Below are 17,010 nucleotides of genomic sequence, written 5' to 3'. Positions count from 1 at the left end.
GATATTACTGCTTCTTACCATTTTTTAAAAAGTCAGGGAAGATGGAGATGTTGTTGGCTATGTCCTGCTCTCACATTTCATGAAAGAAGGAGATTCCTGGCTGGGCCAGCAGTCTTGCTGTTTTCTCATCAAATGCTAACAACACGCAGAAAAACTGAGGAGCCTCTTTGTGAAAGAGGGAGTCCTCTTGCTCCCAAACTGAGTGAAAGTGAAAGCTGGGAGCTGCTTCTCAGAGTCCCAATTGCATACTCTCTAACATGACTGTATCTTACTCTATTTGGCTCATCCTCTTGTCCTTATGTATTTGTTTACCAACAGGGAAATGACTCAGATGAAGACTAGAGGTATGCTTTCTGGAAATCTCAGCTCCACCCTGAGGGCTGTCCAGCAGTGCACACTACCAAAAGTAGATGATCTAGTCTCAATTCAGTGACTGACTACAAAAGTGAACCTTTAGCTCACTATTATTCAGTCTCCTCAATGTCTCCAGTTCTTTTTGTCCTTTTTTTTTTTTTTTTTTTAAATGTATACTCAAATTTGCCCCAGCTTTCTGGAATACAACCTGGTATTGGGCATCCACTCTCCAAATTTAATGGACAGTTCTGTAATTGAGACCTCTAGAAAATGACAAATATAATATTTATAATAATGTATAACTTTAAAGAAAAATTAGTTACTTGATGCCTTGTGAAGACAGTGACAAATGGTTTTGCTTGACAGAGTAAGAAATTAACTTGTTTATTCTTCACAACTGAAAAAGTTGCTTAGATGTCTCACATTTCCCAGATTATACATGAGCTGTACATACTGTATGTAGGTAAAGCTAAGGACTCAACTTTGCAGCCTATAATATTGCAAGTAACTTCTACTCAATAGTGGGGAAAAAACATAGATACACGTTTGTGAGAAAATAAAGTATTCAGAAACATTTGGGATTAAAATACACACAAATAAAGCATAGTTACACACATACTATTCATAAAACTAAGTCAAGAATGTAGGTACTAATTTAAATTACTTTATATTAATCTATTTTTTCATGCGTAGGAATCTCGGATTTTTTTTCTTCATTTCTGTTACCTGCAGTGATGTCACTCAGTGCTTTTCCTGGTTTATGAAGACTGATTTTAACTTTTCCATCACTCAGATATAAGAGGAAACCACCTGAAGCGTGTAGTTTACTAGATAATAGAAGTCCCTCCTTGTTCCAGGTGCGAAACTGGAAATTGATGAATACTTCTTCTTGCCCTGATGTGCCTGGCAGTGCCAGGTAACTACTGGAGCTCAGAAATGTAACAGGAACCACCTGTGGCTCTAAACATGAGAAGGACATATTGCCCTAGAAATAAATGAAGTAAATATGGCATTAGGAACATTTGGGAAAAAACAGTCATGAGAACTTTTGTATGGAAACTACAGAGTTTCAAAACATTGTGCATAGAACCTGATATTTTTAATACTAGAATGTGTTAGTCTAAGAATCAAGTACAAATACATAAGAACACCAACAGTTTGTGAAATGTTTACCTAGTTGTTTGACCAGAAAAGACATATCTGCCTGAGCAAAGACTGGCAAGGACCTTTGAGTGAATGAGGTAAGATCCTGCAGGAGTTAGACAGTCCTGCTTTGTTTCTATTTTGGCTCAGCCTCAGGAAGGATTAGGGACTTGACAAATTTCTGAATGTCAGATAAAATGCCACTGAATGCAAAGTTTGGTATAAAGATTTACACGGGTCTAAATGCTTGTATGCAGAGATTGGGTACTGATTGTTTAAGGCAGTGTTAAATTTGAGAAAAAAAACATTTGCCAGACCAAGGAGCAGTCTTTCCAGATCAATGCAACTGGAGATGTGCCCTGCCCCCAATATTTGTTTCCACAAATAGTCAGAGAAAATTCTACATATAAACTCTTGCTACTTACAAACAGGAAACACATACTTCATAAATCAGAAGAAAACGTGTTTTCAAGCAGGCTCATATGGACCAGATCAAGTATTTTACTTAGGCACCTAGCCTTTAATTTGTGCTTGAATGCTTCTGAAATCACTGGTTCTTAGGGACCTAAATAAACTTGTTTATGAGTTCATTGACAAACCCTGAGCTTAACCTGCATCCGTGGTTGTACTGAGTGATATAGATAAGAAGACTGGAATGGGAATAATGCATTTTTTGCATCTGGTGTCAGAGTTACTTAATAGTTTATGAATCTTGATAGTGATACAATATGCACTTTGATCTAGTGACTTGTCTAGTGACAGCATTTGAACTATAACTAATTGGTTCTGTAAGGATGATTAATGAAAGATTTGATTGTTTAGAATTTAAAGTACATTTAATTTCTGTTCAACACAAAGAGCTTTTAAACTTTTGAATATACATAAAACTTTGACCTTATAGCAAAAAGTTAAAAAATCAATTTAATAAAAATACTCACTAGCCTCTGGCATGGCAAGACATTAAAGTTTACCAGTTTTCATTTTCCTCAAGGAAAATATATAAATAAATAAAAGCTCTGTCTTATGAATTCAGCTGTAGAGAAATTAATAGTCAACTGAACTGACCCACAGAGAAAAGCTAGTCATCAGATTAATAAACCTAGTTAAATGCTAAAAGCTTACCATCTGCAGATTTCTCCTCCATGCTATCTGGACAGGTGCCTAATACTGTATCAGACCAGTAAAGTGACTATTTAACAAGGGTTCAATGGTAACAGAGATACTTTCTGGCACATTTACATTATAAAACATGTCCTAGCTTTGAAAGTAGCACAACAGTTTAAATCATTTGAGATGAAGGTGATGAAATTTCCTACGACAATAATTTCATAGTTCCCCTTTCACTAGTCCACACAGAGCCTCTATGACTACCCTCTCCCCAACATCCATCAGCATCATGGACAGGATATTATACAGAGGTATGAGTTTCGTTAATTATGGAATATTTCAGATGAGCTTCACATGAAAACAGATGCCTGTCATCCATTTTTTCTGCGACAGAGAACCAAATTTGATTGTTCATATTCTGAACTGAAGTCCAAATCAAAAGATTTGGAACTTGACAGCATTTCATATTTTGTTAATTATTTGGAACTGATTGTTTCCATCACATCTCTGTGTTTCCTGCTGATAAATAAATAAATAAATAAATACTGCAAATAGAGATGGCTCTTGTACTACCAGAAAAAAACAAAGGACTTACTAAAATTTATAGAAAACCTTCTGTAACACAGAAGAAAGTTGGTTTGTTATTAGAACTGTTTCTCTAAATGGTAGGGGTTTGGCTAATACAACTGCTGGCCATGTCACAATAAATGCATTAAACCCACCAACCTAAACTACAGCTCTTCAGACAAAGAGCAGTATAAACTGACAAACAGAATTTGTCTACCAAAATTATAATGCTCTGGAGAAAACAGAGTGGATCAGTGTCCTCAGCAATAGAAGGTTTTTAAAATGTACTGCTGGTGTTCTTACTAGTCAGGTACAGAAAACAATGCCAAAGCTTCAATTACTTCAGAAATATTTTATTTTACTCACTGGCTTTTGTACATGCACAACAGTGAGATACCACACAAGAGTGAGATATCACATGCATCTAAGTATCAGCTAAAGAGATGAATAATAAAGTGCATCCTGATTTGTCTACTGGATGAGTCTGTACAACAGCAAATATAAAATAGCCCAATTGGGTGATTCCTTGATTTATTTTTCATTAAACAATAGAGATTTTACTAGAATTGTGTGTTGCATATGAAAGCGGCTGTGGTCTTTTTCTTTTCTCTGTTTTATTTATTTATTCTTTCTTAACTATGAATCTCTTACCACAAAGTAGATCTGAGATTTATGCCTCCTGGCCAGGTCAATAATGTTCACTCCATTATAATAAATATTTTCAAAACACCCATGAAAGTTCCTGTGTGACAATGTCCCTGATTTTCCAGGCACTGGGATCCCTCCAAAGCTGAGCTTAGAAAGAGAAGAGAAATCAATGATACTATTAAGTAATTTCTTTAAGGGAAGTATTTGCCAATAGTGTAAGAGTAGAAGTCAAAGGCTGGCTAATAATGAATCCGCTGCTTCTTGGCTATTTCCTTTTATCACGTCTACATATTTAAAGAACAGACTAACAAAAATTAGTGTATATAAAGTCATATGTATATTTTAAAATATTCTGAAATGTTGACATTTTTTTTCTTCTGAGGATGCCTCTAAACAGTTGCTTAGTATAGAGTTGTATCAGTATTCAGGGTCCATTACAGCTGCAAAACCAAGAAGGACAAGGCCCAGGTACATGCAGACTGTGCTGGACAGTGCAAAAAGTGAGAAGAGATTTCGATGGCAACTTCTTTAGGAAATTTGAGCCTGACTTCTCCACTATGTGCAAATCACAACTACCATAACAGAAAACAAGAGTGCACCAAACAAAATTATTTTAGGGCAGATTCAAAACAAATGAAAGGAGATACTTATTCCCTCTCAAAATCTTTAGGCTGTGCAGTTCCTTGATGTGATGTTATAGGTTTACTTGGGTTCAGAAAGAGATTAGAAGATTTAATAAAAATAAAAATCCATTGAGAGCTATTAAATTCAAGAATATCACTCTGTCTTAGTAAGTCCCTGAGGCAGAAACTGTTAGAAAGCAGTAGATTATTTTAGAAAACCATTGCCACAACAGTGAGCTGAGTTACACTTTGGTCTATGTTTCCACTCTGGGGCACCATCAGAAACAGGATGCCAGTTTAAGTGAACTTTTGAACTCACCCATTTCAAAGCTATTCTGGCTGACATTGTAGAAAAGGTTAGTTTAAACTATTTATCTTTTAATTTTGAAATTTCACTTAATATTTTAAATCATTTTATAAAAAAACAAAATTAAATATATCATGTTTCATTGAGTTATTAAATTGAGATATTTTTATAGTCAGGAATGCAATTCTAAATACAGTGGTTCATATATTTTTGGAAGTTTTTAGGCTTTTTTCCTGCTTTTGCTTTCCTTTCTACCTTGCATTGGTAAAACTTCAAACTACAGCATGTGGAAGAGGCGAAAAATAAATTTGCAATACTGGTTTATTTAGTAATATAAATCTATTTGCCAATGAATTAAAACTAACATTTGTTGCTCTCTTTTTTTTCCTCTTTTTTTTTTTTAATTGGTCTGATCCTCTAAGCATTGGCATTGTGTCTTAGATTCAGAAATTTTAAGCAGAATCATGACTTCAATCTTGTGAATGATATTTTTGAAATGGTATAATGCAGACACAGAACAGCATGAAATTTTACTCTAATCTGCTTAAAAACTCAAATGAGTAGAATAAAGTAATTTAGATCTGCAGCTTCCAGACACTCTCCTCTATCACTCATTGTCTCATCCAACAAACAGGAGAGGGGCAAACATAAAGCAGTCAGTAATCACATTACAATTGTGAAATAGTGATATTTTTAACCATAGGTGAGAAACTGTCACAGCAAATTACATCTACTCCTCGTCATGAATCTACCATTTGTGTAAGCAAGATTTTTTCCACAGCACATTTGCCAGATTTAACAGGAGTTTCAGTTTTAATCTAAGCATTTATAAAATGCTTTTATGCTGATTTATTGCAATTTTCATCAAGCCATAAAATAATAACTTTGAATTGGGGCTCATTCCTTATATTTACATACTGTTTACCACATTTGCAGCACTACTGAAACAAAGATATTAAAATAATAAATTCTGAGATTAAAAAGATGGTCTTGTGAACATTTTGAGTTGTAAATCTAGTGGAGTATTAGTAACCTAAGAACATCTCTTTTTCTTTGATTCATTCCTTTAGGAGACAGAAAATCTCTAAAGTCTTAAGCACTAGAAACTTCCTTAAGATCTGTCTCCTTTGCTTGTTTAACTGCATTTACATTAAAAAGTTAATAAATGTAATAAAGGAAAGGGAATTTTCACACCTCATAATCAAGGTCCAAATAACTGAATTCTCCTTTCGCATGAAAATGATGAGTGTGTTTATCCACTGTAAAGTTTACTTGGTTGTTAAAGTGCTCAATGAGAACAGAATGCCAGTGTTGATCATCCAAAAGGCTGCCCAGCGTAATATTAATTTGGGCATTAGAAGGATGAGTTTTAGTATCACCTTGAAAGAAGAAAAATAAAAACTATTAATTCCATATAAGAATATAACTATTCAAATATATACCGCTAGTTTATCATACGCTATACATTAATATCCTTAACAAATTAAAAGAAGTTTTAGTCAAATAATACCTAAGAACTATATTAGACTTTATGAGACTGTAGCTGTTACCTAAATTAATGAGTAGGGACAGCTTCCCTTTAATTAATTCCAGGGTGATGTGGTCTCCATTTTGTCCTTCTCTGTGGAGGAGAATTCCATCACTTTGCATTGTCTTAAACTTCAGAGAAATCACATCTTTCAGTGTACTCATGAGTTTTTGATTAAATGTGTAAATTAGACAACTTTTGCCATCAAAGCCAACCACCTCGGACCCTAGAAGTAAAGAAATGAAAGATAATGTATAATGTTATGTCTAAAAGAAACAGTTGCATGCTACTTCAATATGATATGAAGTCCCACCACTAATATCCCTAGATTAATCTGTGCTGAAGTGTAGCTTATTTCTGGTATTCATGTTCTTCCCCAAATGTTAAGACTGTCCTATTTTAATGATGATACTATCACTACATAATAAAGCAAGATGAGTGGAAGAGATCTGGCTTCTATTCCAATCTAGTACTAATCTCACATGGTTAAAGGTCCTCCTTTCCTTGGAGCCATGAAGTACTTTGACTATTTCTGTTCTTACTGTATTTTCTAAAATGAAGATGTCAGCTGTGAGTAGGTTCTCTTCATCAAATATTTTTTTGCTGGCATCATAAACAAGTTAGGACTTTAATTAAACAGAATTACAGGTTTAGTACTGGAATACAGGACTTTGTATCATCAGTTTTCCAGCACAGGCATCACAGAGTCACAGAATGGTTAAGGTTGCCATGCATTTCTGGAGATCATCCTGTCCAACATCCCCACTAAAAGTAGGTTCAGCTCCAGCAGGTTTCTTAGGGCCACGTCCACTCAAGTTTTGAGTATTTCCAGTGATAGAGACTACACCTCTCTGGGCAACCCATGCCAGTGTTCAACCATCCTCACAGTAAAAAACTGAATTTCAGTTCACGCTCATTGTTTCTTCTGTCACTGGACACTGAAAATATCCTGGCTCAATCTTCTGCACACCCTCCCATCAGGTATTAATATGTGAGTAAGATTCCCCCTGAGTCTTCTACTCTCCACCTCTACTCATATGGCAGATGTTCCAGTCCCTTAACCATATTTGTGGCCTTCTGCTGGATTTGCTTTTGTATGTCTATGTCTTTCTTGTAGTAGGAATCTGTGAGAGACGAGAAACCAGGCCTGTGAGAAACTAAGAAAAACAGCCTGAGAAAGCAAAAGTTGAGGCTGATCAAAGAAATGCCTCAAACACTCGCAAGACAAAACTATGAGTCACAGGGTGCATTCTGTGGAGGTCGAAGCTGATAAGGCTGCCCGAATAACACAGGATGCAGCTGGAGGGGGGAGCCTGTAGAGACAGGACGGCTCTGCTCTGGTGTACCTGGTCAAATTTCAAGGGTCATCCATCTGGTGAATGACCTTTGCTTCATTATCCACAAAATGCATATTAAAGTTAACACCCCTCAATATGCTAATGAAGGCTAACATGATCATGCGAATTACATCATCCCATGAAACACCTTACCCCTCCCCGTACATGGGATACGTAGGTATGTGGGTCGACCTAGGGGACAGACCCAAGGAAAGTGTGTATAAATCAAGGGGGGGGGGGGAGGGGGGGAAAGAAAGGGGGGGCCCTGGAGAGTGCAGTGAAGTGAAGAAGACGGATGCAAGCGAAAAAGACGGATGCCTCCTGGAACCCTCACTGATGGGATCAACACAGAAACCCAGACCGATGATCTGTATTTCCCCATTCCCTCTATCTCTCTCTTTTCCCTTTCCCATTAAGAAATACAAGGCATATTGTACTGCTTTGCCACAACTTGCTATATACCTAGCCAATTATCGTGTGTTCGATTAGTGCATTGTGGGTAGTTAATAAATGTTTGGACTTGGAGACTTGTTGTCTGCTCCATTGGGGATTTGCAAATCTGAGTCACTTGTCTCCCTCGTCTGAGCGGGATGTGACAGGATCCCAGAACTGGACCCAGCAATTCAGACAGGTCTTATTACCACAGCTGAATAGAGGGGAAGGATAACCTTCCTTGACCTACTGCCAACACTCTTCCTTAACAGTCCAGTATGCTGTTGGCCAACTTGAAACCTGTGTTGCAAGGGCATGTTGCCAGCTCGTGGTCAACATGGTGCCTACCAGAACCCTCATGGCATTTTCTTCAAAGTCAGTCAGCCCCCAGTGTGTACTGATAAACCCTTGCTGGGATTATTCCTCCACACGTGCAAGATCTTGCACTTCTCTTTGTTGAACAGCATGAGATTGCTGTCAGACCATTTCTTCATCCTGTCTGGGTACTTCTAAATTACATCAAAACCCTTTGGTGTGTCAATCAGTCCTCCGAATTCTTGCTGGCTGCAAACTTCCTGCACATACAATCTGCCTGACCATCCAAATCATTAATGAATATGTTAAACAGCACTGAAACCTGTATCAACCCACGGGATACACCACAAGTGAACAGACTCAGCTTGACTTCGTGCCACTGATCAAAACCCCTTCTGTCAGGCAGTTCAGTCTGTTTTCAGTTCACTTCATTGTCCTCCTAAATAGCCTATACTTATCAGTTGTTTATGAGGACATTATGGGAAACAGCATCCAAACTCTTGCTAAACTGAAGACAACCAACACCAAACACTCCCTTTTACTCACCAAGCCAGTTATATCACTGTAGAGGGTATTAGTTTGGTCAGACATGACTTCCCTTTCATAAATCCATGCTATTTCCAACAATCTCCTCATCTTTTACATATTTGGAAATGGTTTCTAGGATTATTTGGTCCTTCAGTTTCCCAGGGATTGACATGAGGCTGACCAGTTTGTAGTTCCCCAGGTATTCCTTCTTGCATTTGTTGAAGATAGGAGTGACATCTGGTCTCTTCCTGTCTTTAGGAACCTCTCCCAGTTGCCACTACCTTTCAAACATAAATAAATGTGACCTCAGAATAACTGTGGGCAGTCCCCTCAGCACTCTCAGGTACATCCCAATTGGTCCATGGGTTTATATGTCCAACTGGTCCAAATGTTACATAGCCTGATCCTCCTCCACTGAGGGTCTCTCTTGGTCTAGTCTTTCCTGTGGGCCTCAGAGATCTGGGATTCCTGAAGACACGTCTTACCATCAAAGACCAAGGTGAAAAGGTCATTGAGTACCTTGGCCTTATCCATGTCTTTTGCCCCCACATTCTCTGCCCCACTCAACAGTGAGCCTGTGTTTTTCCTGGTCTTCCTTTTGCTCCTAATATACCTTTGGAAGCCCTTCTTGTTGTCTTCCATGACCTTTTCGAGTTTCAAATCCATATGGTTTTGCTTTCCTAACCACACCCTCATGCTCAACGTTTCTGTACTCCTCCTGAGTCATCTGACCTTGCTTCTATCTCTTGTACATTTCCTTTTATTCATGAGCTCATCCATGAAGATTTCCTGCTGCTTTTGCTTGATTTCCTGCTTGTCAGGATAGACCATTCTTGAGCTTGGAGGAAATGATCCTTGAAAATCAACCGGCTCTGTGGTTCCCTCATGTCTTCAGGACCACCTCCCATGTCACTCTTCTAATCAGATCGCTGAGCACGAAAAAGCCTGCTCTCCCAAAGTCCAGGGCTGTGATCCTGCTATTTGCCTTATTCCCATCTCAGGATCTTGAACATCACAGTCTCATGGTTGCTGCAGCCAAGGCTGCCCCAGCTTTCACACCCACCATCAGTTCTTCCTTGTTTGCAAGTATAAGTTCCAGTAAAGTGTGTTGTCTTGTCGGCTCCTTGATCACCTGTGTTGGGAAGTTATCATTAAAGAATTCCAGAAGACTCATGAATTGCTTATATGCTGCTATGTTGTCCCACCTGCAGATATCAGGGTGATTAAAGTCTTCAATAAGGACCAAGGTCTGTGAACCTAAGGCTTCTTCCAGTTGTCTGAAGAAGGCCTCATCCATTTCTCCCATATCAGGCAGTCTGTAGCAGACATCCACCACAAGGCCACCACCTTTGGTCTGTCCTCTAATCCTAATCTATAAACTCTGAGCTGCCTCATTATCTGTCCCCAGGCAGAGCTCCATGCACCCCTGCTGCTTGCTCACAGAAATGTTAAGTGCCTTTCCTCATTGTCCCGGCTAGTCCTTTCTAAACAGCCTGTATTCGTCTATGGCACCACTCCAGTCGTGTGAACTATTCCACCATGTCTTCATGGTGGTGATGAGATCGTAGTCTTTCAAATGCATGAAGACCTCAGTTTCTTCTGTGTTCCCCATGCTGTGTGCATTAGCACACAGGCACTTCAGAAAGGCATCCACTCGTGTTGATTTCTCAGAAAAAAGTGTGAAAAGTTCCTCCATTATGTTGCTCCCAAAGCAGCACTTTGTATGTTTGCACTTGAGAAGTTAAAGTGCTTGCACTTCAGCCCTGGTTTGTTGTTCCCATGCATGTCTACACTTCCTTGATGCCTTTGTTTCTCAAACCAGTCTACCACTTCCTCACTTGATTTTGGGCCATCGTCTCCATCCCCCACCATTCCTAGTTTAGAGGTCTCCTCACAAGGTTGGCCAACTTGTTGGAAAAGATGCTTTTTACCTACATGGTCAGATGGATTCTGTTTCTTCCTAGCAACTCCTGATCCTCAAAGAGTGTACTAAAGTTGTGAAATCTGAATAATTGCTGCTGACACCAGCTGTGCAACTAGTTGATCCAAAGGATCCACCCAGTCCTCCTCAAGCATATCTGTCTTCTGTCATCAGGAACAAGGAAAATGCCACCTGAGACCCTATGCGCTTACACTTGCCCTTTGAGCCATGTGGTCATGCTTGATACACACCAGGTCTCCCCTGTGGCAGTACTGTTGGTACCCACATGGAAGAGCAGCAGAGGGGCATAGTCCGAAGATTAGACAAGCCTCAACAGTCTCTCCACAATGCCCTGGATCCATGTCCCTATAAAGCAGCAAACCTCTCTAGAAAGCAGGTCAGACAGGCCTGCTTTGGGGGACCCCCTTAGGGGGCCCTCCTACACCTGCAAGGGGGAGAGTTGGGAACACATCTCAATGGACATCTTCATAGCATAAAATCATAAACTAGTTAGGGATGGAAGGGACTTTTTAAAGGTCATCTAGTTCAAATGTCGCATGGCAGGTGCATCTTTCACTAGATGAGGTTGTTCATACAACCTGACCTTGAACACTTCCAATGATGGGGCATTCTCAGGGCAACCTGTTCCAGTGAATCACAACGCTCATCATTACAAAAGAAAAATAAAATCTTCCTTATACACAATCTAAATCTAGGCTCTTTAAAACTCTTACTGTCCTGTCACTACAGGACCTGGAAAAATGTCTCTCCGTCTTTTTTAAAAGTTTCTTTTAAGTATGAAAAGCCACAATAAGGTCTCCCCAGATCCTTCTCTTCTCCAGGCTCAACAACTCCAACTCTCTCAGCCTTTCTTCATAGGAGAGGTATTCCAAACCTCTGACCATTTTCATGGCCTTCCTCTGGATCAGTTCTGACAGGTCTAGGTCTTTCTTGTGCTGGGGACCACAGAGTTGGATACAGTACTCCAAGTGGGGTCTCATGAGAGTGGAGTAGAGGGGAAGAATCAGCTCCCTTGACCTGCTTGATTCTGTACTATAATAAACAAAATAATTACAGATGAAGAAAAGAGTAATACTGAGGAATTTTATTACATTATAAATGTATGCTTTCTGACTTACTTACATTCATCTTTATCATGACTATGCCTAAAGGTAGGTAGTGTGTTACAGCTCCATGACAGTGCTACAGTGAATTCTACTTTCTATTTATGGCATTATTTTACCTAATTTTTTTCAAGGTCACATACTTTACTGAGGGGAGGGGAGGGGAGGGGAGGGGAGGGGAGGGGAGGGGAGGGGAGGGGAGGGGAGGGGAGGGGAGGGGAGGGGAGGGGAGGGGAGGAGAGGGGAGGGGAGGGGAGGAGAGGAGAGGGGAGGAGAGGGGAGGAGAGGGGAGGAGAGGAGAGGAGAGGAGAGGAGAGGAGAGGAGAGGAGAGGAGAGGAGAGGAGAGGAGAGGAGAGGAGAGGAGAGGAGAGGAGAGGAGAGGAGAGGAGAGGAGAGGAGAGGAGAGGAGAGGAGAGGAGAGGAGAGGAGAGGAGAGGAGAGGAGAGGAGAGGAGAGGAGAGGAGAGGAGAGGAGAGGAGAGGAGAGGAGAGGAGAGGAGAGGAGAGGAGAGGAGAGGGAAAGGGAAAGATGAAAAAGAGAAAAAAGAGAAAAAAGAGAAAAAGAGAAAAAGCGAAGAGAAACGAAGAAAAGAAAAGAAAAGAAAAGAAAAGAAAAGAAAAGAAAAGAAAAGAAAAGAAAAGAAAAGAAAAGAAAAGAAAAGAAAAGAAAAGAAAAGAAAAGAAAAGAAAAGAAAAGAAAAGAAAAGAAAAGAAAAGAAAAGAAAAGAAAAGAAAAGAAAAGAAAAGAAAAGAAAAGAAAAGAAAAGAAAAGGAGAAAACTTGACTGATTTTATCTCAATAATACAAAAGAATATCTGTCAAAATCAGTACAGATTGATCAACCAGCACACTGATAACTCTATAAAAAGCTCATAGAGTATTCACAGTTCATAAGTAAAGAAGAAAATGGTAATGACCCTTGAAAGATTCATTTATGAAATAAATGAAGACGTAAAGGACACTCAATAAAACATGAAGTTATTTTTCAACTGACTGGCTGACTTCTTGCAAGTCAACAGAAACCTGTTATCTACTTACTAACTTTATTTAATTTCACTAAAAATATTTCTCCACATTGTTGGCATGGAAATTAACTCAATTCAAATTAACTATAGTACTTAAAGTCTGTCATTTATATTCCATTTTCCAAAACTCTTGTCAAGTTAATGCAGCTATGTTTTTAAATATGTTTCTTGATTTTCTTCACATCTTGATAATGTACTTCTAAATGGATGAAGAATCCATTTACCAAACATACAATGAATAAATATGACATTCTACCTAAAAATTAATCCTAGGTTAACTATTTGACTTCATTATGTCATTGAATGTATATGGACAGTAAAAGCATTAATCAATGTTAAACTAAATAATGAATGTGCAGTTTAATAGCTTCAATAAAAACTTTAATAATAGAACTTGTACATTGTTATGTATCTATCAAACAAGCTAACTAGATATATTCTTAGTAGGTACTCACAACAGCAGGGTTTTTTGATTGGAAACATAGTCTTATTAGTTATTGAGACAAGAGCATAAACAATATTTAGCATTGCTCTCCAAAATCCCTTTCACTATTATGCAGCACTAGTTCCCAAGAAGCAAAATGTACTCTGTCCAAATTTGGAAAATAAACAAAATCAAACATTCTCCCCACTGCCATGCATGAATGAAGATTGTGAAAGGGCTGGAGATGTTAATCAATATTCCTATAACATTTCTCACACATGTTTTGCCTTCACCATCTATGCATTACCACTAGAAATAAATCACAAGAGTTGTGAGAGATAAATCTTGGGTCTCCTACAGGGTTATCAGAATAGGATACTCAGGGTGCCATAACATTTTCCTCTTTCATATTTACTAACTACTCTCAGCTTCTTATAGTCCCTGGACTTGAACATCAGTCTCCATGGGTTTTTTCTACTCTTATAAATAATGAAAATAAAAAAGGTTGATTTGCTTTGTGAACACTCATCTTTTGCTTCCACAATTTACAATGTGTCTTTCTCAAATTAATGTAATCTAAATCCTTAGTATACTGTAAAAATACCTTTGGAAGTGATGAAATGCCTCTGAGAAACTTGAAATTCTGGAAGTTTCCTCACACACAATAGGATCAAGAGTTCTAGTGATCCTGAGCAAAAGCTTTATATGCAATTTCTTTGTTTGAAAATGAATTTGATTTTTGTTGATCTTTAAGTGAAATTAATGCTAATGCTCTATAAGGAAAAAACTTAAAACAATGCAAACTGTTCAGTATTTTTAATTTTTTTTAGATAGCCTTAGTTCTGACCCCAATTGTATTAAAATGTGAAATCTGTTCTCCGGCCCTTTCCAATTTTGGGGAAAGTAGACCTTGAAAGGTTCACAGTGTTCAGAAAAGTTAGGTGAATCTGGTCTTAGGTATTGCTTTAAATAAAACCCTTCGGGGGGGAAAAAAAAAAAAAAAAGTGATATGTTAAAATTGTTCACAATCAGCCCCATTTAAATGAAATTTTTTACAATCACATTCACATCAAGCCCTTGAAAGCGCATTATCCCAGTTAAGAAGAGGATGGGAAGTCCTTTCTTTGACTGATGTAACTGTGCCATTGATTTTATGCATTCCAGCCAGGAGGGGAATGCTCAAGAAGCCTCAACACATTTAACAGTGTTAGATGACTCTGGAAGAGGGTTTGCATATCACAGTATCTGCAGTGCTTGTTGTTAGGCACTGCATCTAATGATGTTTTATGTACAGGATACACTTAGTTCCCAGTTACCCTTCCCCTACAATTTTACACAATTGTAATTTTCACATTTAAACCTATCTTTATCATATGAAAAAGGCTTTTTTGGTGGGTTTTTTTTTTTTTTTTTCTATTTTTAGCCTACTGGTTTTCAGTGGATGGAATGAGAAAGAGCATTGTAATTAAGGGAGAAAAGAGTAAGCCAAAGAGACTTATAATTTCCCTTTTGTAGTGCCAGGGGATAGCTTAACCTAAACTCTGTTTTACATGGCTTAATTGTCACAATCTGACATTTCAGGAACAAGACACAGGAAATGTCTGTAGAGATTCATCAGTCTCTTTTTCACACACTAAATAGGAAGAACTAACAGTCAGAGGCTGAGATAGATTTTGGGGGGAGGTGGTGTTAGCACAGTAGACATGACACAAGTAGATTTCATCAGTTCACATGAAGCCAGGGAGATGGCCTGGAGGTAGAAAATGTCTTTCTTACATGAAAAAGGCTGTAGAACAGGAGTAAGAAAACTGAGGAACACGGCAGAGGTAGCAGAATGAGGAAGGAGAAAAGCTAAATACAAAGAATATGGGAGAACTCTTCTGGTGTTTCATATAACTCCATAACTGACTACACTTATTTAGTCTTTCTATTCCATAAGAGCTAAGAGGCAAAAATGGAAGGACTTGTTCTGGATGCATGTTTTACAAACATACAAAATGTGACAGTCCTCGACCTAAAAACTTCATAGTAAAAAAGTATTCTGTGTTTAAAAAAAAAAAAAAAAAAGGAAACAAAAATCATGATAACCTGTTTAAAAAAAAAAAAAAAAAGAGACTTCTTTTGGATGTAACAGACATACATTTTTCAGTATCACTTTATGGAATAGTGAGATCCACTTTATATTTTCTTGCAGTTTTAGTTTTACTTGTGGAATTTGCAACAGATAAGACTGAAGGAAGAAATTACTGTATTTGCACTTGAATATAGAACACAGCCCACATACTCAGTGGTAAATGGAAAGAGACCTGCTTAGTCTTACAATATAAGACCCAGTGAGATCTCTCTGAAAGGAAGAATGAGAAATGGGAAATCTGGATGTGAATCAAAGTTAAAATAGGTATCATTGACATTTCTGCTTTTCTTTATTTTCTGATCCCACCTGGAAAAGTACATAGCAATTCAGAAACAGCCAGGCATAATTACTGTAACAATAACTACATGTTCTGCATGTGTCTCATAAATGGAGGAAAAGACTGGAGGGAAAGAATTAATCTTTAAAATTATCAAATATATTTTAGAACTGTAAGACTATAATCTTGCTGTCGTCAACAGCAACCACTGAATTGAACTTCTAAAAGCACATCCTAATTCTAGATGTTTAAAATAAATAAAGGTATGATAAACAGTCTGCAATTCATTTGGCATGAAAGCAATTATGCACAGGAAAAATAGGCATTTCAAGAACTTACAACATTATTAATACAGAGAAAATCTTAACCAGCTTAAAAAGTTTCCGTATTTTAACACTATCATGTTCATTATGTACTGCATTACAGTGGATAATGGATGAAGTAAATATTCTTTTTAAATTCAGCCTAATCTTAGATGATGGTTATCATTGATTTGTTTCCACAAGCTAGCTATAGGATCGATCCTCCACCATAGAAGTAAAAGACAGGAAAATATATAATCTTCCTCAAAAGTAGTTACAGACCACACACAAAATATTTTAACTGTGTAATGTTTACTTTGTATGTTTTATTAGTTTTAGTAACATGGACACTGTCGTTTTTTTGTCCTTTAGACTCATAGATTTTTTTCCATTGGCAGCATGGCAATAGAGATATCATAGAAGAAAGCCATAAGATACCTTGCAGTGTGTGATAGAGAAAATTACAGTAGTGAATATAGATAATTAAAATCTAGATTTTAGGCATGTGCAAAAGAGAGCTCTTTAGTTTGCAAATGTTTGAGAACAAGGCTTTGAGTAAGGATTTAAACATTGTCAAATGCACAAGGTAAAGGACTGGGACAAAGCAAAGCTGGCTGACCTTCAGTGAAGCTTAGAGACAGGAAAGAATGTATTCTTATCAAGTACCACAGAGGTGAGATTTCATATGAGATATTTAGATGAGCTTTCAGCTGGGAATGATAAAGTCATTTGTTCAGCCTCCATTTTTAACTTTTAGTAGTCCTGATACTTAAAAAAGTGGAGGGTAAGTTGAACTTTGGCCATATTTCTCACTTAGAGCAGTATACTTAGATTGCTCCAGGAATCATAAGTCATGTTCCCAGTCTCCAGGCAGATGTCACTGAGGAATTCTGTGTGGATTTAGCTTCTCACAC

The 17,010-nt window shown here is 37.9% G+C and overlaps 1 protein-coding gene across 1 annotated transcript in view; it reads right to left on the bottom strand.

Moving 5' to 3' along the window:
• The window catches only part of CNTNAP4 (contactin associated protein family member 4), a 244,074-nt gene that overhangs the window by 74,061 nt on the left and 153,003 nt on the right, over nt 1-17,010 (bottom strand). The window contains exons 5-8 of the mRNA XM_074812982.1: nt 6,300-6,503; nt 5,944-6,128; nt 3,823-3,966; nt 1,081-1,339 (exon numbers count right to left, since the gene is read on the bottom strand). Coding sequence (XP_074669083.1) covers nt 1,081-1,339; nt 3,823-3,966; nt 5,944-6,128; nt 6,300-6,503 — 792 coding nt within the window. The remainder of the gene's footprint in view (nt 1-1,080; nt 1,340-3,822; nt 3,967-5,943; nt 6,129-6,299; nt 6,504-17,010) is intronic.

The sequence above is a fragment of the Strix aluco genome, chromosome Z (assembly GCF_031877795.1).
Source record: "Strix aluco isolate bStrAlu1 chromosome Z, bStrAlu1.hap1, whole genome shotgun sequence".
NCBI classification, from domain to species: domain Eukaryota; kingdom Metazoa; phylum Chordata; class Aves; order Strigiformes; family Strigidae; genus Strix; species Strix aluco.
Note: the sequence above shows the minus strand (reverse complement) of the source record. Positions and strands in the feature narration are given on the sequence as shown.